Below are 22,421 nucleotides of genomic sequence, written 5' to 3' on the forward strand. Positions count from 1 at the left end.
ACGCAGCTCGGAATCCAGGGTCCGAGTTGATCTGCCAAGAAATTCTGCTGCAGGGCGAGCCTCCGTGGTCGATCTGCATCATTGTGCTGGCGGACTGAGTCGCAGGAAATCGCAAGAGTTGACGTGATCTACGCGCCTGTTGGCTACAAAGTATTCTGCCCATGCCGATCGGTTTCTAGTTCACCTCTGTCGGACGCATCCTTGGTGTCTGCGCGTATGCAAGGCGGAAAGTCTCTGTGATCGGACCTCCGAGAACGGAGAGATAGGAAGCAAACATGGACGACAGACCATCAAGACTTCGTGATATACGACTCTAAACGCTCGGTCCAGACGCAAAGGCCGACCGGAGTAGCCTACTGACCGGCGTATTCTTTTTTTCCCCGGTGAGTTCCTTCGCAAAGCGACGCTGCAGTGGGTGATAGAGTGACCGACCGGACGCGTGAGAGACGCTAACGTAGCGCTCACCGCCCTCACTAACCCCGCGCGCTTGAAAGCCAACAGAAAATAAAAGCACACCATCCCGCTGTCGTCGCTCTTCCTCACTCATCCTCTCCTCCTCTTCTCTTCCCCTCCATCATCTCCATACTGCAATCTCCATCTTCCCTTTTCTCCCCATCACACTAGTCTGAAAGGACTGCACATCAACATGGTCCAATCATCGGTCCTCGGTTTCCCCCGCATGGGTGCGGACCGTGAGCTCAAGAAGGCCAACGAGGCCTACTGGGGCGACAAGCTCTCGCGGGACGAGCTGCTTAAGGAGGGCAAGCGTCTGCGATTGGAGCACTGGAAGATCCAGAAGGATGCTGGTGTCGATGTCATCCCCAGCAACGACTTTGCCTTCTACGACCACCTTCTCGATCACATCCAGCTGTTCAACGTAAGCTGACACTACCAATCGGACTTGATGCATCTCTAACAGCCAATCGCAGGTCATCCCAGAGCGCTACTCCAAGCACTCGCTGCACACACTCGATGAGTACTTCGCCATGGGCCGTGGCCACCAGAAGGATGGCGTCGATGTTCCTAGTCTGGTGAGTCAAACCACGCTACCTATGTCTTGCGTCATCACTAACACCCACCAGGAAATGGTCAAGTGGTTCGACTCAAACTACCACTACGTCAAGCCTACCTTCCAGGACGGCCAGACCTTTAAGCTCTCCGAGAACCCCAAGCCCGTCACTGAGTTCCTCGAGGCCAAGGAGGCTGGCATCGTCACCCGCCCCGTCCTCATCGGCCCCGTCTCCTTCCTTGCCCTCGGAAAGGCCGACCGTGACCAGTCGGTCGACCCCATCTCTCTGCTCGACAAGCTCCTTCCCGTATACGTAGAGCTCCTCGAGAAGCTCAAGGCTGCCGGTGCCGAGACCGTCCAGATCGACGAGCCCGTCCTCGTCTACGATCTGCCCCAGAAGGTCAAGGATGCTTTCAAGCCCGCATACGAGAAGCTTGTCGGCAGCAACTTGCCCAAGGCCATCGTCGCCACCTACTTCGGTGACGTTGTCCACAACTTCGACGCCCTTGCTGGCCTCACCAACGTCCACGGTATCCACATTGACCTTGTAAGGAACCCTGAGCAGCTCGAGAGTGTCATCAGCAAGCTCGGCTCCAGCCAGATCCTGTCCGCCGGTGTCGTCGACGGCCGCAACATCTGGAAGACCAACTTCAAGAACGCCATCGAGAAGGTCGAGACCGCCATCCAGAAGCTCGGCAAGGACCGTGTCATCGTTGCCACCTCCAGCTCCCTCCTCCATACACCTCACTCCCTCGACAGTGAGAAGAAGCTCCCCACTGAGGTCAAGGACTGGTTCTCCTTCGCCGTCCAGAAGGTTTCCGAGGTCGTCGTCATTGCCAAGGCTGTCACCGAGGGCCCTGCTGCTGTCCGTGAGGCTCTTGAGGCCAACGCCAAGTCGATGCAGGCCCGCGCCTCATCCGAGCGCACCAACAACAAGGCTGTCAAGGACCGTCAGGCTAGTGTCACCCCCGAGCAGCACGAGCGTAAGTCTGCCTTCCCCGAGCGTTACGCTCAGCAGAAGCAGCACCTCAAGCTCCCTACCTTCCCCACCACCACCATCGGCTCTTTCCCCCAGACCAAGGAGATCCGTATCTCGCGCAACAAGTTCACCAAGGGCGAAATCACCGCCGAGGAGTACGAGAAGTTCATCGAGAAGGAAATCCAGGACGTCGTCAAGATCCAGGACGAGCTTGACCTCGAAGTGTACGGTTCACGGTGAGCCAGAGCGTAACGACATGGTCCAATACTGCGGTGAGCGCCTTGACGGCTATGTCTTCACCACCAAGGGTTGGGTCCAGTCTTACGGCTCCCGCTGTGTCCGTCCTCCGATCATTGTCGGTGACATCTCTCGCCCTGCTCCTATGACCGTCAAGGAGTCCAAGTACGCCGCCTCCATCTCCAAGAAGCCCATGAAGGGCATGCTTACTGGTCCCATCACCTGCCTCCGATGGTCTTTCCCCCGTGACGATGTACACCAGTCTGTCCAGGCTCAACAGCTGGCTCTCGCTCTCCGCGACGAGGTTGTTGACCTTGAGGCTGCCGGTATCTACGTCATCCAGGTTGACGAGCCTGCTCTCCGTGAAGGTCTTCCCCTCCGTGCCGGCACTGAGCGCGAGAAGTACCTCTCATGGGCCGTCGACTCCTTCAAGCTCTCTTGCGCAGGTGTTCAGGACTCTACCCAGATCCACTCTCACTTCTGCTACTCCGAGTTCCAGGACTTCTTCCACGCCATTGCCGCGCTCGATGCCGACGTCCTGTCCATCGAGAACAGCAAGAGCGATGCCAAGCTCCTCAAGGTCTTCGAGGACAAGGCCTACCCTCGTCATATTGGTCCCGGTGTCTACGACATCCACTCCCCTCGTATCCCCTCCGAGCAGGAGATCAAGGACCGTCTCGCCGAGATGTTGACCTACCTCAAGCCTGAGCAGCTCTGGGTCAACCCTGACTGTGGTCTCAAGACCCGTCAGTGGAAGGAGACCAAGGCCGCGCTGACCAATCTTGTCAACGCCGCCAAGTTCTACCGCCAGAAGTACGCTTAAATTCTTTCGCCATTTGGCACCCCTTACGGCTGTGTTTCATCAACGCAGTCGATTCGTGCGGCATATCAACATGCCGCCGTGTAATTTGTGTAATGACGTCTTTCTATGATACCCAAAAGTTCAACCTGCATTATGGGTCGTTATCGGTGGTTAAAAAGCGGAGCATCTGATGGGGGTAGCATGAACGATCTCAACATCGTCGTTCATACGGTAGCAGCATACTGCATGCTTGCTTTGGCGTTCAATTGGTAAATGACTCCCGACCGCGATTGTGGTCAACATCTACTTCACTCCATAGATAGTAGAATGTCCCGCCTGTGTATTAGACACATGACGGAAGGCATAGCGGTGAATCGTACATGTTTCATCGTTGCCAAAATTTTGTGTACTTGCTTTGACGTGTTGTGATTGCCGCGGAACAGTCTGCTTGCGCTGCGTCTGGATTGCGCTTCAGACGCTGATTGGAAAGTAAAAGGCCTGTAGGGTGGCGCTGGCGTGGCTGGAGACATGAGCCGCCGCCGAAGAGCGAGAAGTGGCCCTGGAGGATGCACTGTTTACAATGACAAGATGTTTATAATTTGCGGTCGCAACGCAATGAGAACTCAATGCCTCGTAGCTCTTGCATCGAATGTGTCCTGGGTTTGAAAGAGACTCTAACTATCGTGCTGCTAGTATCATCAAAACTGTATTTTTGCAACTTGTTGACGACGCACGACTGCGCTGGAAGTAGCCTATATGATGTTCTTTCACAGCTTGCTGTTAATAGCATTACCTTCGCGGTGTTCAAATTGGTATTGTAGAACATCGTCCTCGTGCTGGGAGTGCAAGCGTAGAGGCGTGTCAGCTGGTGTTGGGCGCTGCGCTAAGTAAGACTGAAGGAGTATGTAGTTGGCGTCTTGTGTGATGGTGAGTGTTTGTCACGTTGGTTATACGTTACCAGGCACTTAATACATCTTGAGTGCTCACAAGGGGTATCTATGACGCGTTGAACACGTGGGGCTTCATTGTGGAAGGATATTTTGGTGAGGGGAAGGCGGTTTGCAATCAACTCGGACGAGTAATACTCAGTAGAACAAATATCTTAAAGAGATTACATAAACACGCAAGCCATCTCATGCATTATCCAATAATACTTATCCTTCCACTGAAACTGTAAAGGCCTATGTGCTGAGAGAGTGATGAGAAGGAATTGGATTCATGGACTGCAGGTGGACGAGACTGGAACCACCAATTAGCGTCCTCTACCCTGGATCATTTTTTGGCCCTGTCCAAACACATCACGACAAGGTCAGCGAGTGATTCAGATCAGTCCACCTCAAGCGCTGTGCTGCACGCCCGGATACCTGATATGCAACATTGCCAGAATGTTGTAAACTCACGTGCTTGGACTCAGACCATTAACACTCTACGGTTCACAAAGCGGTTACTTGGGCGTAATCGGGAGGGCTACGTCACCTACCTAGGTAGAAGCGGTGCCGGAGCAGGATTAAATCAGGCGCAAATGGGAGCAAACGCGCAAACAGATTCGCTGAAGTTTTACTTTCACGTTCGCAACAAACCACCCTGATCACTTGACCTTCCTAGGTTGCGCAACCACCCCAATCTGAATCATTGGTGCAACCTACGTGGAAAAATGGCGCCCATCACCCATGAGATCGACCCGGAAGCGGATACAATCATCACCTTGAAGAACGCTTCTGCGATATTCGCGACCTGGGATTTCGACTTCGAGAACACTTCATCGGCGGCCGGAGCGTTGTCGTCGGAAGTTTACAATGAAAATGACATCTCGGAGTCAAGCGATCGTTCCGGCGAGAAGAAAGAGAAGGACATATACTTTCGGGTCTCGTCCCGACATCTCGCACTTGCTTCTCCATGGTTCAACCGCGCATTGGCAAAAGAGAAATGGTCCGAGTCAAATCGCGATAAAGGGGACGGCCTCTTTCATCTTACTACCTCTGATTGGGACGCTGAGGCGTTTCTGATCTTGCTCAGCATATTTCACGTGCGTCACCGAGACGTGCCGAAAGAATTGTCCCTAGAGCTGCTAGCGAAGATTGCAGTGCTTGTGGACTACTACGAGTGTGGGGAAACCGTCGAGCTGTTCAGTGAGATGTGGATCAGCTCAGCCAAAGCCAAAATCATGCATTCCCTAGTCTACGATCAGAACCTTGTACTCTGGATGTGGGTATCCTGGGTCTTTGGTGTAGATGATATCTTCACTAAGACCACAGTCACCGCCATTAGGCAGAGCAAAGAGAGTTTGAACACTCTTGGGCTACCCATTCCCGCCATGGTGTATGGTAAGTCCATGGCTGTGCCTTCAGCAATTTCAACTTCTAACACCGGTAGCTGAGATCGACACGAAACGTAATCTGGCCATCGAAGATGTGGTTGACAAACTGCACAAGCTCCTTGACAGCTTTCGCGACAGCTCTTATCTGTGTCCCGTGGCAGAAGACCTGTCATTCCAGTGTGGAGCCTATCAGCTTGGGCTTCTCACCAAGACGTTGGATTCCATGGCTCTTCTTTCACCTCGTCCTGAACCCCCATTCGCAAATCTCAGCTTGGAGAACCTGAACTTGACGCTAAGCAACTTCAAGTCACCAAAGTGGTCGCCATATATGGCACGTGTAAAGCATCAAAGTTATCATACCTGCGATGTCGGCCAAACAATCAGGGAGATGGTGGGCTGCGTGTACCAAACAGTGACCGGTCTGGATCTATCCAAGATAAGAGATCGCACCACCGAGTGAGATTTAGACAGCAGCGGCAGTTCGAATGAAAATGGCGTGCAAGGTCATTGAATATTTCAGGAGCAATAGCTCACAAGAAAAATTGTGCAGACCTCGGGATGAAGGGCGGGCCAGGATCTGGATAGTCGTTATCGAGCTGTGAGAACTAAGCAAAAGTCAAGACTAGTCTTGCAAACTTTGGCTCTATGTAGCTAGCTAGCAGAAAATGAGCTCGCGCAGCTTGTATTGGTCGGAGGCGAGACCGCTCATTGCCTCACCATCCATCACGCAATGCACATACGCTTCACCAAGCACCTGAAAAGCATCACCATTCGGCCGTATGACTAGCGGTGTACTGCACCCCAGGACTATTCCAATCAAATCCCCTACTCTTACTTGATCCTTTGCACGTCCGTACATGTTATCAGGTGCCCATCCCATATATCCAGCCTTTGTTGTTATGAACCTGCGCCTCATCGCACTGCGCTCAGAACACGCGTATACTTCCGTGTAGTCGTACTCATCTGCATCTGCCGGAATATCGTTATCGAAGAATTCTCCAAAGCGCCATTCGCCGAGGCCAAAGCCATCGATTGCCTCGCGGAACCTTTCCCAGCGGAAATAATACCCCTCTTGTCCTGCGAGCCATCTCCACTCTCTGTCTATGAATTGAGGGCCAGCCTCCTCCCACGTAGATGGCAAGTGGAGTAGTGCATTATGCCGCGCTTCAGGTCGCTGCCCAGCGTTCACTCGGTCATGTACCAGTGTGCGTACCAGAGCGTCTCTTGTAGAGGCAAAGTCGCCGTATGCGCTGCGCCAATTCCTCGGGCTACTTCTGCTATTGTGATCCCAATCAAAGTATCCGAGCTCTCTTGCAGAGATCCCCGAAATCTCGTCGATAATGAACCCTTTGCAGCTGAGAAAACCGGCATCGCCGATCGAAGCTTTTTGGCCAACGTCGCCACTTGCGCGGAATGGTGTAAAGTGTTGGTTCGCCAACTGAAGCGGTGGAAAGAGATATGCTGGTCCCCAAAGTGGCCGCTCAACACGACTATGCCGTCCTCGGCCAGACCATGTCCAATCTGCTGCCCATGAGGGGCAGCCTGATAGCCCCCATGGATTACCCTCACGAAGAAGGTCTAAGCTGTTGTAGGCTTGAATGAACGCTTGAGCTATCCTGGTATATACCGCTGAAGGTGATATTGTGTAGTCGGGTCGTACCAAGCTTGCAACTTCACTCGGTAGCAGACCTAGTAGGGCATAGACCCGGTCCCTTGGGTCTGTACATTCGGCAGCTATGGCTAGGTCCAATAGCCTCCCGAACGCAAGACCAGGGTTCTCTGCGAGTGGCGTTTGATGGAGTATCGAGAGATCCTGGTAGATGAGGTGCGAACTCAGTGTTGACCAAGCTACACCGTTCCGAGATACATCTTCTCTCAAACAACGGTCCTTGACGAGCCATAGATGTTCTTGAAGCACCGCAATACCCTTGCAGAATGTCTCCCAATCTATTGTCGATGCGCCGCATCGGATCCACACGGAGTATCCGCCCATTACAATTTCTTGGATGATCCATAAGCGTTCCCAGTACTTGCGATTGACAAGCCGATGCAAGCCCATCCAGCATGTACTCCCTAAAAATTTCGGATCGTCTTGCAATCGTATTTCAAGTTCTCTCTCGCGGCCGGCATCTCGAAAAGTAGCCATATCTCGTAAGAGCTGAATACCGGCATCACTGTTGTCTGTCTTTTTGCCTAGCCATGCAACTACAGTCCATGATGATCCGTAGATTTCTTTCATGCGCTGAACTTCTTTCGCACGTTCTTGAACGTCTGACTGGGTTGATGCACAAAGCGTCTACCCAGAGTAGGAATCGACTCGAAAACAGACCATCACTGCGGAACTGCCGCAGTGCACTTTCCAGGTTCGCCGTTACTTGGACCTCCCGGCCATCAATGGAAATAGCTCTTGTGCTGCTACTTTTGCCCCAGACGTAACTAAGGCTCGCAAAATCGCCCCATGCAAAGCGTTGAAGTTCTGTAAAAGGCTGCAGGCTAGCCAGGCGCCTTATTGAAGGAATGTCTGCAAACTGTGCTCGAGCTGTCCATCGCTTGCGAAGACCGGGATCGCGAAGTAAATCACGGATGGTGGGAGCATTTCCATCGGAACAACTTAGACGATAGCGCTCAAACTCAATCGAGCAATCTAGCAAAGAAACTGTCTGGAGACGGCAACATATAGGAAACCCGTCGACTTCTGGCAGGATCTTGAGCAGTCGAATCTCTGCTTGCTGCTCATTGAGGGGTCGATAGGAAGACTTCGTCAAGTTTTGTGCCATTATCGATCTCCTCGTATCGATAGAATATCACCTCAAGATGGCTACATGAAAGTTCAACTGCTAACAGCAGGGCTGAGTTGCTGTGGACAGGTCAAGGACATATGTTGGTGGTGGGGCAGGCTGTGCGCTAAGCTGAAGCCCGCGCCTGCGGCAGGCGAGATCATCTTTTTTTCCGTCGCGGCCCATCCCTCCCGCCCCATTCAGACTTCCCAGTCTTTTTCAGGCCTCCCAGTATTTTTCCAGGCCTCCAGCAACGATCGGCAACAAGGAAAGCATGGCATCAAACATTTCGGCTGGGGTCACGGCTTCTTCGTACGGCATGTTCAGAACTTCGCAGTTGGTATTCGGGGTCATGGTATCAAGGAACGAAAGAAAAGAACCTGCAAAAAGAGATGCGCTATCAACCCCAAATCCTTCCTTCATTGAACGGCAGCCCGCCTGATCGATTGTATCTCGGCGTGAGGAGATTCCACCTCTCGTTTCCAGCAATCTGGTACTCGAGCCCTTTCGCATACAACTTCAAGGCTTCAGAGTCGCACTGGTTTGTGACCTCCTCGAACAGCCTGAAGTGTTCGATCTCCATCTCGCGAGCCGCCTCCCACATGATACGCATTGCGCTCTTCTCATTGACTCCAAATGACTCTATGAAGATGGGGACGGCGGAGCACAATTGGCCAAGAGCAGCTCCTTTCCCGGCAGCAAGGACTTCTTTCTCGTAGGACGCGATGTCATTGACGAGTGTGACATGCCTCATGGCGTTCATCTCTAGAGGTTGCAAAAGTTCGAGCTCTCTAGGTGTGACATGGAGACCCATGGAGAAGCACATGACTCCGGACATGAAGCTGTGGAGGTGTTAGCCCAAAATCATTGAGATGGAGGAACAATGGACATACCCTTTACCAAGATCGGCATGTCGGTACTCAAAGTAGCCTTGCAGATTCTTGATGTTTGACCTATCCGCGTCGGTCTGTGCGATGAAAAAGTCGATTGTGTATTTGAGGAGCATGTCTGAAAGCTCCTTGTCGATCTGGCGGAACTCTTGGAACAAGTCGTACATGATCCATTGTGCAGGCTTCTCGCGATCTGGTAATCGATCTCCGCGACAACACTCAATGACAACAGCGTTGTGCGCCTTTCCCTCTTCCACGGACATGCGATCGAGCATATCGTCGATCAAGAAGCCGGTGGTCAAGAACTTGCACACACCAACCATGCGATCATCAAGCCCCATGGGGCACAATATGCAGTTGAACCATGCGTAGCCTTCGTCACAGAACCGCTTCTTGTGTGTCTCTGTTTTGAAAGGCCAGTTTTTTATGAAGAAATCATGGCACTCATCAACAATCTCTTGTGTACGGGGATGTAGCTCGGCTGTCACTCTGGTAGGACGAAGCTCTCTGGGGAGATAGGGAAGTTCCGTGGGCGCAGGAGGAGGGATCCTGGACCCCTTGGTGCTTGTGAGAACGCGCTTGTCGATGGGACCAGGAGTGCTGGTGCTCGAACCCATTGGGAGGAAGTCTCTGAACCGGCGTACCAGTTTAGAGTAGATTGATGCATCTATCGGAGCCATGATGACTATAAAACGAGTACAGCGAGTAAAAAGGGTCGGAGAATGAACCGTGAACAAAGGCCCTGGAAACGGTTGGGATCAGGCAACTTCTATGTTAACAGCCATATCTGAAAGAGCCCCGCCGGTTCAGCCCTCGGACTTCCACACTAAACAGCTAGTTACAACCGCCCGACCCGCCTGTCACGGAAGGGCCGCGCGCCTCCCGCCTGGTGGATCATACGCGGCTCAGTCTAGACGCTTTTCGAGGTTGCATAAGCGCGCAGTCGTCTCGTCTGAGACCTGTTGCTCCCACAATTGGCTGCTTGTCCGGGTTGTAACGTCGCTTTCTATATTTCTCAGTTGTTCATTTGTCGACCTCCTTGCAATGGCCCCCATGAACTAGATTAGCGGTTTATGCATCGTCTTACTCGGCCTTGCTACACTTCTTATCCCTGAACAAAAACTGAGTGGCACTTCTTCGACGGACATACCAATGAACGCTCCGCCCCTGTACGTATGAACACATACATAGGTTCGCCCGCCCCTCGTTCATTTCCGTCGAACGGAGCGTTCTCCATGGTCTATCCCAGAGGCCTTGGTTTGACGGAACATGGACAGGGTTTCGGATCTCGAACGACATCTTGGAGCCGGTGTAGACTCGGTTCCGAGAGGACGGTTCGACCTTCCGGTCTTCTCTCCCCTCTCGTACTGGCTCTGTGCCGCGACCAACTTTTTGCCTGCCGAATCGGCCGCCGTACCCATTCTTCGCATCTCGAATGTCCGCACCTGCGGGGCATGGCGTGTCATCCTCCAAGATGCGGGTTTCGCCCGGTTCGCTTCCCTTGCCAAACGCTTGCCATGACTCGGCATCTTTCGTCAGCAGAATAAAGGTCTCACGTGTGTGATAGAAGATCGATACTGGAGAAGGTAAGCACGCTGTCAGATTTGAAGTAAAACGCTTTGGCTAGAAGGCATGTACCGCAACTACACCGCCACTAGGCTCATCGCCCCCAAAACCGGGCAGGTAGCATGTAAATTGGCCAACACCATGGTGGATTGAGGTCCGTTCTATACGCATATTTAGTGTAAGTGCTATCAACTCTAGTGCGTGACGTCGTCTATTCCTGTCCAAATTGAACGTGCTGCCAGGGGTGATGCTGATGGTATGAGGCTGGAAAGATAAGGTTTGAGAAGGACCAGACCCAAACGATGAGTACAAAATGCATCTTTGCCTCGACAATGCCGCTGTGAATTGCTCAATGATGGCGTGAACAAAGTAGATCGCTAACCCGTATCGATTGTCCATGCTCCTAAACCTTGCAGATAATGCATATACGCCATACAACGTGGCAATAAAGGCCCGTCATCGGCTAAATAGCCTCTCACACTAAATACAATGGGGAAACTCTCGGCTGTTTGGCGGATCAGAACCTGTGGATTGGGTGTCCAAACACAGGGTCGTGGCTCCGCGCTTGGAATTGCTTCGGTATATATTTTTCCGCGATACACGCCCGGGCCGTCGTCACTGACGTGTTGGTAGCTCATTGCGTATGCTGTTAGCCTGTTGATCTAACACCTTCTTGCGACGTCGTTGGGCGAGAACATTGCTAGCGAGAACACCCCCAATTTGCCGGTGACTCGTGCGGCTGCACCAAGGCGCAAGCTATGGCGCCTAAATCAGTGCGCTAGTGGCCGCTGGCGCCTCGGACTTCAGGACGAACGTTTACGGTTCGTTTACGGTTCGTTCAAAGTATCGATCGCCATGCTGATGGTCCATTGTAACCTGTTGAAGGAGATAGGAGGTGTTCTGCGTGCGTTTGTCCGACAGATTTCGCTTTCGGTAGCTTTTCACCTCGACCGCCGATGAACTGAAAGCTTTTCATTACGCCGGAACAACCGCACCCATCATCAAGATCTACTGTGGTTTTACTGCATGTTACCATAGGTCTGAGCTTCAACGTTAGTTCCTTAGCTCTAAACGACATCCTGGCGCAGCATTGCAGAAACGTGAACTATGCGCAGCGGCTTTCTCGGATAGGAAGCTAGCCAAGCAGGTGCCAAACATGCATGAAATCGTTGGCTTTTTATTGAGTGATAGACAATTTTAGACATTATGGAGACATGCAGAGCATGGACAACTAGTTGACACAAACTTCAGCTTCGGACGGCGTTGGAGGATCGCATTCATGTCTCCGAGTGGGCCATGACCAGCTGCCTTTGCTGAAATGCGTATGCAATTGACCACTGGACACAGACTTCGCGTGATTGACGTGGTCCTATCCTTTCACCCTTGTTCGCATTAAAAGTGGCCACTTCCCTGAGGCGCTCCCTCTATGTGTAGCGATCCTCGGTGCGGCCGAGACAACGTGGAAATTGTATCGCGTAATGAGACCGTCAAGTATTCAAGGTCTGGACTACAAACAAAGTGTGTATTTCGTACTCTTGCAGCGACAAAGAGTGGCTTACGTTTTGTTGCCAGAGGTCTTACTGTTTCTTCGACAAAGTCTTTACCTGCTTACAAAAAGGCGAACAATGCGAAATGAGAAGAGTGTATTTGCTAATTTTGAGGTGGATATGGCTCCCTGAAATTGCTGATTTGCTGATTTGACGGCTTTGTTTCCTAACGAGAAAGTAGAGTGATGACTGGCAAGATATCCGCTACAGTGATGACCAGACCGCTCTTCTACTTGCACACCACTCCTGATAGACACAAGTATCTCACATAGAGACTTTATGTTACGTGCAAGAGTGTCCCAGATGATGATGTTGCCTCGGGCCATAGATAGCCATTTCTTAACGCGGTTATTCAGGCGACGTACCTCATTGGTCTTCGACGTGCCTTTACCGGGGTATATTGACGAACTATATATCTCACCAGGATCACATGTGATACAATGGCGCCATTTCCAACACGACTGACTCCTGTCCCGCAGTATTATACGTCTCCGCATGGGCACTTTCTGGAGACAATCGCTATCTTCAGGCAAATGCATTCATACCCGAGCGATATAATGGTCTGAACCAAGACGCCAAGATAGCTAACATACAACCTAGTCACTTTTACTGGGACTTCGCGTTTGTCCAGGGTGGCGGTGGCGGTGAGCGTTGCTGGAAATTCCTGAAGAGCAATCGCTAACAAGAACGAGTTCACTTTTTCTCAATGCCCAGGTTTCGCTTCATATAACGCAAATCAATTTCTTGTTTATTCATGGAGCCTCTCGAAAGGAGTAAGGAATCCAAGTCAGACTCCAGGGTTCAATTTTCGTTGGTGGAAGGCAAGTAGTACCCGCAGTGTTTACGACAGATAGCACGAGCGGGTAACATTTGAGATTGTTTACATTCTGGGGCCAGAATCATCGGACCTCCGCGCCGGGTCTAAAGTCTAACACGCCGTCGTTATCACACTAGAGTGTAAACGAAACTGGTTGCCCAATCAAGGTTTTCAGGCATGCGTTCATCAAGTGAACTCACGTTGGAGCACCTATCAAGCATGGGTGTTCATAGTCGTTGCATGACAGTACTCGACTATGCCAACGTTCAGTGTGTAGACAAGAATATACCTTGAATCGTGATTCGTATCATAAGTTGATGCATGACCTGAACTCCAGAATCGCAATTTGACTACTGCAGCACTAAAGACCGCCGTTCTCGCGCCAATGTTGTACGACAACACTTGGACTGCAAAGATGAAAAAAGCAACGTGCAGTTACAGGAAATAGCCTCGCTTGGGTACCAGCTCCCTCTTAGGCATAAAGCATTCTGCCTTCACATTCCCTCACGATTCTGCTGCCAACACAACCATCTGTCCCGTCCTGCCAACAACTCGACTAGAACGATCGCTCGGGATGAACAAAGTTGATGAGCCAATACGCTCCACTCGCCACAGCGGACCCGAGGAGCGGCCCGAGCCAGTAGATCCAATGGTATGTAGGAAATCCAACCACCACACAAGGACCAAAGCTGCGCGCCGGATTCAAGCTACCACCGGTGAAGAAGGCGCTGCAAAGTTCAGCAACGAATAACGCCATGCCAATGTGCATCGGTTTTGCCGGGCCGCCCTCGAGCATTAGGATAGTCAGAATCAACATCGACGTGACGAAGGCTTCGAGGAACAGACCACGAGCAGTCGAGATGGATGGGTCAAGGGTGGTGGCGACACCCAGCGGCCCGGGAAGTAGTGCTGCAATGAAGCCCGATGCAGCCATTCCGGCAATCATCTGCGAGATTATGGTATGAACCATGCGACGCCAATCAATCTTTCCAGTAATGAACAGCGCCATGGAGACCTAAGCGTGAACTATGTTAGTCGGCGTTACAAACTATCTCCTGCGGGCCTGAGGGAAAATCTACTAATGAGGTCGCACGATGCGGGGTTGAAAGATAGGGTAGTACAAAAACAGCTGGGCTGAAACTTACAGCAGGATTAAACTTTCCTCCACTGACATCAGCAAAGATAGCAACGTTGATTGCGAGCGATAATCCAAATGCAAAGGCAATGTAGAGCAGTTTGTTGACATTGGGTGCTGAAGGGCTGTCTGAGTCGAGTGTAGGAGCGACTGCGGTTGAGTTGATGGCTATTTGAGTTCCACAGAAAGCAAGGGCGAGGAACATAAAGGTACCAATGAATTCTCCAATGAAAGCAGTAAGTTCTTTCCGGAGAGTGTGGCGCAGAGGGCGCTTCTCAGATTGAACAGTCGAAGAGGAAGTCTCGTGATGTGGGAGGCCGGACTCCTTGTCGTCAGTTCTTTCGATAGACATGCTGAAAAGAACTGTCACGATGGTGTCAATTACTGAGAAAAGATTAAAGAACTTCGAATTTTGAAGAGAATATGATGAGAGAGCTGTGCTTCTTCGATATTCTCAAGTGAGTGCTCCCGCACCGTTGTTATATGCTTCGTGGGAGACGATAAGAAACAGCACCTGTCCGGCGTCACATTCCTCTGTACAACCCTTCTTCCGAACATCACCGTACACTCCTGAGATGACGATGCGATGCTTTCGTGGCTGAACGCTATTTGCCCGTCGGTTACTAAGAGCTTTTACTTAAGTCGACTTCTGTGCAGCTTGCTCGTTGCGGACACAACGTTCATGTAGATCGGGAAACAGGCGTTTCTGAATCATGGAAACCGCGATGATCGAGCCTGGCAAGCCTCAGGTAGGGTATCACAAATACGACAATCCATCAGAGCTTCACTGAAGGTTGCGACGCCATCGTGATGATCGTGTCGCCTTGTGATCCGACGGCTCGCTGTGCGCTCGTGAATGTGTACGACAATATCAAATCTCTCCGCCGCATCCTAGTCTATCGGGTGCGATTATGGCCTCCACGGAATCTGAATGCACTGTCGTTCGAAACATCTTCCTGTAAAGCTGTTCCGGGCAGAGATGGCCACAATAGAGTGAATAAGTAGCAGCTTGGATTGCTGTATCGTTTTTTGCAGTGAAAGTATCGACAGATACGCCAAACAAATGAAAGCTATAAGGCTCCGTCTTCCATTTGCCCGCACGACTTGTGCGTATCGAACATTGGTTTGTTAGATCTCTGGAGCGACGAGTATTAGTGTTTCGATTGTGATATGCCCACTTAAGGTGATACGGCATTGCCTAATATCAGGCGGGATACGAATGCCTATTTCCCATCCGTTAGGACATCTGTTACAGGCTTTCCAATGATACGAACCGTGTGGAAGGTCTTTTCCGGTAGCTTGTAGGGATTTCCATCCTGCATGCGCTTCGTATCGATGCTACCCATTTCTCCGTCGGTTTCTGGGCAACCGCTTTCCAACCCATGGCTGTGATGGTCGGTATGCAGCAGATAATGGTGACTAAGACATACTAAATAGTCATTTGGAAGGTCTTCGCAATCGTGGTCATAGTTTACTGGCAGGTGAGGAAGCAAAAAAGACGTTGTGCGCCACACCTTTTGGGTACTGTAGTGCTGTTGATGCAAACTGATGAAATCACCAGGTGCCGTAGCGTGTGTAACGTAGCGAACCTAACTTCTTCACGCATGTCGTATCCCACCCCTCCCAACCCTCCCCCATACATGTCTTCTGAGCGATGTTGCTGCCATCAAGCGATTGTCGATGGCAAAGAAGATCCACCGCTGCAGCTTTGAATCTCAAGATGATGACAACCGCATCGACGACCGAAATGCCTCTAGCGCCTGTGGCACGATTCAGCCCGCGTAATCGGTATTTGATCGACATTGTACGAGATGAGCGCCCCAAGGGGAGGCAGCCTCTGGCTTGCAGTCGTTAAACTTGAGATCGGCGCATGGGTTGTATTACTGCCTGTGTCGTGCATCAGCGCAACTTCCACTACTGATCTGCTGACCTTTGCGAATAAGAAGTGCCATCTTTTCTCTCATCGCATCTGGAGAAGGCTTTTGAATGTTATGGATGATGAAGATAGGAAATCACAATGTTCTGGGTCGCTAGGCGGCTAATATGTGATGGCCTTGAACTATTGAACTCGCAAGTGCAGCCGAAGGTACATGGGACCAGAAGTTTCAAGACATTGCTGGAGGTGCGACAAGCCCAGGCCACTGTAAAGAATTGAACAGAAATGCGCTTGCGAGTAGAGGGCAATACGGGAGCTTTCTCCGAAGATCACTGGCGTCGCTGTCTATGAAGTAGCTACCCAGGTAGGTAGTTGCAGCTTGGACGACTTCAACTCACAGAGACGAAACATGCAACCCGTGAATCCGTCTGCTTCAACCTGGGTATAGGTTTTTTCGCACTCTGGTTTTGTAATCAGTTTTGCCTTCTGAAAGAGAAAGCGAGGCCGCATTTCAGGATGACAATCTCAATCATGAGGCTCCGTTACTGGTACCCCGCAGCGTGCGACATTGCGTGGCTGCGTCTCTTTCTGCACGATCAGGGCTCATCTACCTATCGTCTCTCGCTAAAGCCAACACCTGAGCCTGTCTCTTGCAGTTACCCATCGCTTTTCCCAGATTACGCTTCGACCTCTAAAACCAAACACAAAACATGTCAGGCTGTAGCCCCATGCGCTGAGTGGAACCATTTGTCTCCCCAAGGCGATACGACAGAGGAAGGCATGGCCTGTGAACAAGGTACTAATTTCACATTGGACGTCATGTACCGGCAAGCTAATGATTGGTGACGAAGCATCCGCTGGTGCGCCTGAGAGAGATTCTCGCAGCGGAAACTATGAAGCAGTCAAACAAAACACTTCCGGAACACACAATATGACATCTCCAACCAATAGCAGTGAACATGGAGAAGGAGAGAACATCACTACCCGGTCATGGAGCGTGAATGATGTGTTCTCCAATTGGGAAGATCGGTATAAACCAGAAAGTCAAATATCACAGGCCGATTTCTTTCGCCCCACAGAATTGGCATCTCAATCTGCAAGAACTACACGAGCGATTCTAAGCATAGAGGATATTGGTCAACCGATGCAGCCATCTGTTCCTCGTATCACTCTCACGGAACCCGAGGACCACGTTACTACACCTGGCTCATCTCAGCCAACTCTAGTGACTGCTCACGCTGATCAGAAGACGCACTTCCAGCCAAAACAGCGTACTGGACTTACACATGAAAGAAGCGCTCTTGAACGAAGACATAGCAGTGTCATGCCAGAATCATGGGATGAATCACACAATGCCTGGGGAACATCTACCCGTAAATTGCCTACAGTCTCATCGCAACCACAAGAGTGGACAGCAACCACGACATCCCCAAAGAGAGGATGGACAATGAAGACAAGAAATAGCACCAGTCACAAGCTTCTGCCGTCTGTTGATATTGTCATGGTCTACATGTACGATTCTGCCCTATGTGACGAAGACCTGGATAAAGATGCCGACTTGAACCCTTTCCGTTGCCGCGTTACAACTGGTATAGACATCATGGATACGAGCCCACCTAAGAAGATCCGACGCGCGCGAACAGAAATTACCAAACAGCAGAACGAGACTTCTGCCACTTTTCATTTATCTAGGGGGCGTCAGGTACACAGAGGTGAGCTCTCGAGATACACTGAAGACTCCAAGGATATCTTCGTCAACTGGCTACACGACGAGAATATGCTAGAGCGACAGATGCATGGATCGAGGATATCAACGATCGGTTTCGACATTTCTCCTAAGAGCTCAGCTCCGGATGACCTTGAGAGCGCCGCTGAACAACTCAATGAGCATCTTCATGTCTTACGGCACGAACACCAGCCGCCAATACTGCTTCTCGGCCATGGTTATGGCTCACTCATCATTATATCTTCCTTGAGCTTCGCCTCAACTCCGACATCAAGGTTCAAGAGTATCTTAAAGAATGCCGCTGGCTTGTTCATCTTCTCCTATCCAGATCTTGACCAAACACCGAACAAGGACATGACTGCAGATCGAAAGTACAAGGACGTCAAGACCGAAAAGATAGAGAGGCTGCACAGTTCTGCTCTCAAAATATCAGGTCAGACAGTCGACAGCAAGCTTTTCTCTGTCTTGAAAAAGGAGCATGAGGCTGTGCAAGATACTGGCCCTGGATCGAACGCACATTCAAGAAGCCAAGTCATCCCAATAGCCCTCCCCGTCTTTCATTCGGTTGTCTCATTCCAGCAACGTTCTTCCGATGCTCGATTCAACAAGATGCTTGGTGCGCCACCTCAATTCGTGGTTATGAGTAAAGAAGACAAGAACCTAGCGCTTTTTACCAGTTCTACGGACACGGACTTTCAACGTCTCATTGTGTCACTTCAAAAAGGCTTTACATACTCGGCAACTACTTGTCGCTGCAGCGATGGCAAGTATCCACGACATTCAATCGACGATAAAGAGCTCTACAGACCTCAACCTAGCCGATCGATGGTGAGTGGTTTCACCGTCAAGTCTGCATACTTCCCTTTTTGGACCTACTGAACAATATGAAATAGGGGTCAGACCACCCTACACCTCGCAGTTCGCCTAGATAACGAGGTCGTAGTGCATAGGCTCTTGCGTCAACCAAGTATTGATGTCAATGCGCGCGACCTTCGGTCTAACACAGCCCTCCATCATGCTGTCAGGAAAGGTAACGAAGCAATCATCACCGCCCTGTTGCATCATGGAGCCGACGTGGAAATAAAGAATACGCGAAAAAAAACTGCTCGAGATATTGCTGAGTCAAGAGCGTCGCGTAAAGCCATTGCGAAGATGCTCAGAAGTCGGCTCGTCAGCGGACCGGAGACCAATGCTGTCGCCAAACGTTTCGGTGACGGCCGACCACCTGTCTCAGAGCAAGGCAAGTCTGCATGCATGAACTCTCAGATCACCATTACAGAAATGTTCAAATCCGGGACAAGCGACAAGTACTGGAGTGTCGACGTTTCAGTTGCATCGTTCTTGTTATGGCAAGAACAGGGATTGATGACATCCTTCAGCAAGTCCGACCAAGGAAGGTCCAGGAAAATCGCCCTTATGTACCTGGATACATATACCAGAGAACAATGTTAGTTGATCAAATTGGATGCCGAATGCATGCTAAACCAACACAGCTCATATGGGTAGAGGTAGGGATCATGGATGGCGAAACATCGAAAAAGTCTAACACTGAGTGTGTAGGATCTTTTCGACAGGCTTCATCTTCAGAACCTTAATCAGAGTTTCTGGAAGAGCACCCGCCAATGGATCACTTCGTCATTACGAAATGTTGGTTTTAGCCCCGGCCATTGTCGCAATGCCTAATAACAGACAGCGCACAATCACGCCTCACGCTAAGTCGGACCAGATGCACTCAACCTTTGTTTGTAACACGTATCTATTATATGATCTACTTTTGACAAATTTACAGATTCCCTATCTAAGTTACGAGGCTCAGCACCTGCAAACAAAAACGCGCGAAATATATACGCTCAATGCATACAAGACATCTAGAGAAGGAAGGTCTGAGCTCATTACCCCAGATTGTATTCCCAGCGGTGGTACAAACTGAAAAGCTACGGATTCCGCAGGCGATCGACCGTAATATTCATCCTTATCGCGATGATTCCGAATCAGATGGTTTTGATGACACCAATGCCAGCGATTCTGAAGACATAGAAGAGGAGGAAAAGGCTTCAATTAGCACATATCTCAACGGGCCTCCGGCATTACATACTCGTCGGTACGTGTATCATACCGAGTCGATCGAAGCGCGTTAAAACAAGTAGCACTCTGGACCAGTTCTATTATCATATGCTCGAGAACACGACAGAGCGCGACCAAAGTCAAGTAGTCTCAAGATGGTCCCAAAGAGATGATCCAGCAGCACAACATAACATTCTCATGGTTGATCAACTCTGGCTTTGGGCATTTAGTATAGATCAGTCAGGACTCAAAAGAGAAGTCATTCGGAGCGAAGAAGAGTGGCTGCCACCCGGCGGTTATATCGTAACAAGCTTCCCAGGCCGTGTGGGAGCAGGGCGTACGCCACGTCAAAAACATGACGACCTTAGGCTCCAGATCCTTGAACCAAGTGGACGTAAACGCAACCCTATCAGTCGACCTGCAGATCTTGTATCGCGCATCCTCGAGACTTGTTGCGCTATCTTTGATAGGTTACACGAAGTTGAAGAACTTCGTTTCTTCATCATGTTCGAAAGCTCAATTGGGTCACTTGTAAGTCTCATGAAAAACGTCAAACTCGCTATCAGTACTTATAATCACAAGGACGATAAAGAGAGTCGCCTTTTCCGGACATTTCAAAATCAGTCCACACAGCTGCTCGATCTGGACGCGACGAACAAGTACTACCAAGAGCGTAAAAATACGCTTCTGAGAAATATGCTCGATATACGAAAGGAAATTGAGTTTCTGGTAGAGGTCAAAGACATTCGAGACGAGATCAACATTATCCTTTCCGTGCTCCATGTCCAGCAGAACGTCATCGGGCAGATGAAAGCACTTGCAGACCCACTTCTGTTTCCAAACGAGATGACAGCCGAATCACTTATTGAGACTGATATTGCCGATTTTGCAAGACTCAATGAGCAAGCCAGATCTATCCAAGATAAGGTACCAGTCCAAAGACACTTATTCTAATCCTATAATGCTAACTTCGAAAAGCTTGAAACACTGATGGATCTCAAGCAAAAAGCTGCAAATGCATGGGAAGCACGAGAAGCTCGCGAAACTGCTGTAGCAGCGAGCAAGCAGGGTAATGTGGGTATTCTCGTTGAAAGACCGTGCCAGAGGCTCACACTCAACCTCAGATTGTTCTCGTCTTCACGGTTGTCACCATCATCTTCCTGCCCTTGTCATTCATGTCAGCGTTCTTCACGATCGGCATCTCCGCCTTTCCCAAGGACAGAGTTAGTGGAGAGACAAGTTGGCCCATGGGTTTGGTTACAGCGATACTCTGTAAGTCTCGACACCGTATATCCACAAGCACACATCTGACTCGAATCCATAGTCGGCGTGTCTCTCTGTGTGTCCTTGCCATTGATCGCCTTTGCCTTGAACATGGATTACTGCTCCGCCATGTTCAACGAACTGCGCTACAATTATTGTGCACACGGCTGCATCAAGCTCATCAAGATATTGCCACACCCGGCTGCACACAGGAGACTAAACTCGCGTCGCACAGACTGGCTTGAGAGACTCAAAAAGTCTCGCGAGCAGTATCTGAGGGTAGAAGTCGATCACATGGTGCCGGACGACACAGAAGGCCGTGCTAAACGAATGGCTAGCGCAATGCTTAGAGCATCAATGCCAACGGGGACTCAGACGCGAGGACGTATGAGCTCTAGTAACGACGCGAGTATCGCTTCGCGCACATCGAACGTCTTTCAAAAGCTGCGTAGGCGTGGTAGAAAGGAGGATGAGGAATGTCTGTTCCCCGAAGCTTGAGACGTGATGCAAGTACGGGTTCGCAATTGTACCAGCGCAGCCCAAGACCGTCTCCGCGAACGCAAATATCCAGGAACGAAAATTTTTGTAGTACCAAGTGGAATGTGAAAGCCGCGTGATTTGTGTTCTCGTCCGACTCATTGACATTGACTGACATAAAGGTCATGACGTTTGAACATTGTATTGTACATGATCTACTGCAGCCAGGCTACGATGACCGCGCCTCGACTTGTGTTTGTGCAACCTCGCTGTCTGCCACCAGTGCAGTGCTTTCCTCCTTCTTCGACTTCTTGGGGATTTTGACGAGTTTATTCGGCAGTTTGTAAAAGTCGACATCCTGGTAGTAGTGCATCTCGCGCTTCATCTTCTCCTCCGGGTATACCTTCCGTGGCGGTGGCAGCACTCTGTCATCGATGCCCTTCTCCTTGGCCACACGCATTTGGCTGACCATTTCGCGCAGGCCTTCAACACCATCTTTGCGGAACTGGAGTGGTTTTCTTGACATTCAAGGCTGTCATTCTGTCCAGCTGCCTGTTTTGGGGGTGTTGTGCTAGGGTTTTCGCGGTCATGGCGAATTTAAGGTCTTTGGGTCCATCGACGAGTTCGAGGATGGCGGATTCGGCTTGGTCTTCTTTCATGGGCTCGATGCGCAAGACACGAGTGTAGCCGCCCGGCCTGTTGGCGTATCGCTCTCTTATTGGTCCGAAGAGCTTGGGTACCAGCTCGTTTGGCTCCTGACAGCTGTTAGCATGCAACTGGGAATTCATGTCACAACGATTCATACATAGAATATCTGTGTAGCTCTCCGCCGGGTCGCTTCTGTGTTCTTCTTGCCCAATGTCACAAGCTGCTCCGCCAGCCGTTGTGCTTCTTTCGCCTTGTGCCATGTCGTTGCTATTGATTCGTTCTTGAAGAGCG

At 50.6% G+C, this 22,421-nt stretch overlaps 12 protein-coding genes across 12 annotated transcripts; 6 read left to right on the plus strand and 6 right to left on the minus strand.

Moving 5' to 3' along the window:
* Positions 1–576: 576 nt before the first annotated feature.
* SNOG_04804 (hypothetical protein) lies at positions 577–3,427 on the plus strand. Its single transcript, XM_001795164.1, has 3 exons — positions 577–877; positions 930–1,031; positions 1,083–3,427. Exons 1-3 carry the CDS (start codon positions 647–649, stop codon positions 2,226–2,228), a joined length of 1,479 nt encoding a protein of 492 aa, XP_001795216.1. The 5' UTR covers positions 577–646; the 3' UTR covers positions 2,229–3,427.
* Positions 3,428–4,681: 1,254 nt separating this feature from the next.
* SNOG_04805 (hypothetical protein) lies at positions 4,682–5,804 on the plus strand (the record flags this gene model as incomplete). The annotated part of the gene is made up of 2 exons (XM_001795165.1): positions 4,682–5,351; positions 5,401–5,804. The coding sequence occupies 2 exons, from the start codon at positions 4,682–4,684 to the stop codon at positions 5,802–5,804; spliced, it is 1,074 nt and encodes a 357-aa protein (XP_001795217.1).
* A 70-nt stretch (positions 5,805–5,874) lies between these two features.
* Positions 5,875–8,121, minus strand: SNOG_04806 (hypothetical protein; the record flags this gene model as incomplete). Its single annotated transcript, XM_001795166.1, has 3 exons — positions 5,875–5,940; positions 6,180–7,615; positions 7,674–8,121. 3 exons carry the CDS (start codon positions 8,119–8,121, stop codon positions 5,875–5,877), a joined length of 1,950 nt encoding a protein of 649 aa, XP_001795218.1.
* A 400-nt stretch (positions 8,122–8,521) lies between these two features.
* SNOG_04807 (hypothetical protein) lies at positions 8,522–9,691 on the minus strand (the record flags this gene model as incomplete). The annotated part of the gene is made up of 2 exons (XM_001795167.1): positions 8,522–8,963; positions 9,015–9,691. 2 exons carry the CDS (start codon positions 9,689–9,691, stop codon positions 8,522–8,524), a joined length of 1,119 nt encoding a protein of 372 aa, XP_001795219.1.
* A 69-nt stretch (positions 9,692–9,760) lies between these two features.
* Positions 9,761–10,695, minus strand: SNOG_04808 (hypothetical protein). Its single transcript, XM_001795168.1, has one exon. The coding sequence runs from the start codon at positions 10,538–10,540 to the stop codon at positions 10,220–10,222; it is 321 nt and encodes a 106-aa protein (XP_001795220.1). The 5' UTR covers positions 10,541–10,695; the 3' UTR covers positions 9,761–10,219.
* Positions 10,281–10,853, plus strand: SNOG_04809 (hypothetical protein; the record flags this gene model as incomplete). The annotated part of the gene is made up of 3 exons (XM_001795169.1): positions 10,281–10,501; positions 10,579–10,597; positions 10,776–10,853. The coding sequence occupies 3 exons, from the start codon at positions 10,281–10,283 to the stop codon at positions 10,851–10,853; spliced, it is 318 nt and encodes a 105-aa protein (XP_001795221.1).
* Positions 10,854–13,497: 2,644 nt separating this feature from the next.
* On the minus strand, positions 13,498–14,428 carry SNOG_04810 (hypothetical protein; the record flags this gene model as incomplete). Its single annotated transcript, XM_001795170.1, has 2 exons — positions 13,498–13,956; positions 14,087–14,428. The coding sequence occupies 2 exons, from the start codon at positions 14,426–14,428 to the stop codon at positions 13,498–13,500; spliced, it is 801 nt and encodes a 266-aa protein (XP_001795222.1).
* Positions 13,697–14,458, plus strand: SNOG_20048 (hypothetical protein; the record flags this gene model as incomplete). Its single annotated transcript, XM_001795171.1, has 1 exon — positions 13,697–14,458. The coding sequence occupies one exon, from the start codon at positions 13,697–13,699 to the stop codon at positions 13,904–13,906; it is 210 nt and encodes a 69-aa protein (XP_001795223.1). The 3' UTR covers positions 13,907–14,458.
* An 841-nt stretch (positions 14,459–15,299) lies between these two features.
* SNOG_04811 (hypothetical protein) lies at positions 15,300–15,544 on the minus strand (the record flags this gene model as incomplete). The annotated part of the gene is made up of 2 exons (XM_001795172.1): positions 15,300–15,462; positions 15,507–15,544. The coding sequence occupies 2 exons, from the start codon at positions 15,542–15,544 to the stop codon at positions 15,300–15,302; spliced, it is 201 nt and encodes a 66-aa protein (XP_001795224.1).
* A 1,339-nt stretch (positions 15,545–16,883) lies between these two features.
* SNOG_04812 (hypothetical protein) lies at positions 16,884–18,610 on the plus strand (the record flags this gene model as incomplete). The annotated part of the gene is made up of 2 exons (XM_001795173.1): positions 16,884–18,506; positions 18,572–18,610. 2 exons carry the CDS (start codon positions 16,884–16,886, stop codon positions 18,608–18,610), a joined length of 1,662 nt encoding a protein of 553 aa, XP_001795225.1.
* Positions 18,611–18,830: 220 nt separating this feature from the next.
* SNOG_04813 (hypothetical protein) lies at positions 18,831–21,503 on the plus strand (the record flags this gene model as incomplete). Its single annotated transcript, XM_001795174.1, has 8 exons — positions 18,831–19,125; positions 19,172–19,186; positions 19,551–19,779; positions 19,973–20,273; positions 20,325–20,669; positions 20,721–20,816; positions 20,867–21,014; positions 21,067–21,503. 8 exons carry the CDS (start codon positions 18,831–18,833, stop codon positions 21,501–21,503), a joined length of 1,866 nt encoding a protein of 621 aa, XP_001795226.1.
* A 208-nt stretch (positions 21,504–21,711) lies between these two features.
* Positions 21,712–22,270, minus strand: SNOG_04814 (hypothetical protein; the record flags this gene model as incomplete). The annotated part of the gene is given in 2 exon segments (XM_001795175.1): positions 21,712–21,987; positions 22,007–22,270. The coding sequence occupies 2 exon segments, from the start codon at positions 22,268–22,270 to the stop codon at positions 21,712–21,714; spliced, it is 540 nt and encodes a 179-aa protein (XP_001795227.1).
* Between the last annotated feature and the right edge of the window lie 151 nt (positions 22,271–22,421).

The sequence above is a fragment of the Parastagonospora nodorum genome (genome assembly GCF_000146915.1).
Source record: "Parastagonospora nodorum SN15 chromosome Unknown scaffold_7, whole genome shotgun sequence".
Taxonomy (NCBI): domain Eukaryota; kingdom Fungi; phylum Ascomycota; class Dothideomycetes; order Pleosporales; family Phaeosphaeriaceae; genus Parastagonospora; species Parastagonospora nodorum.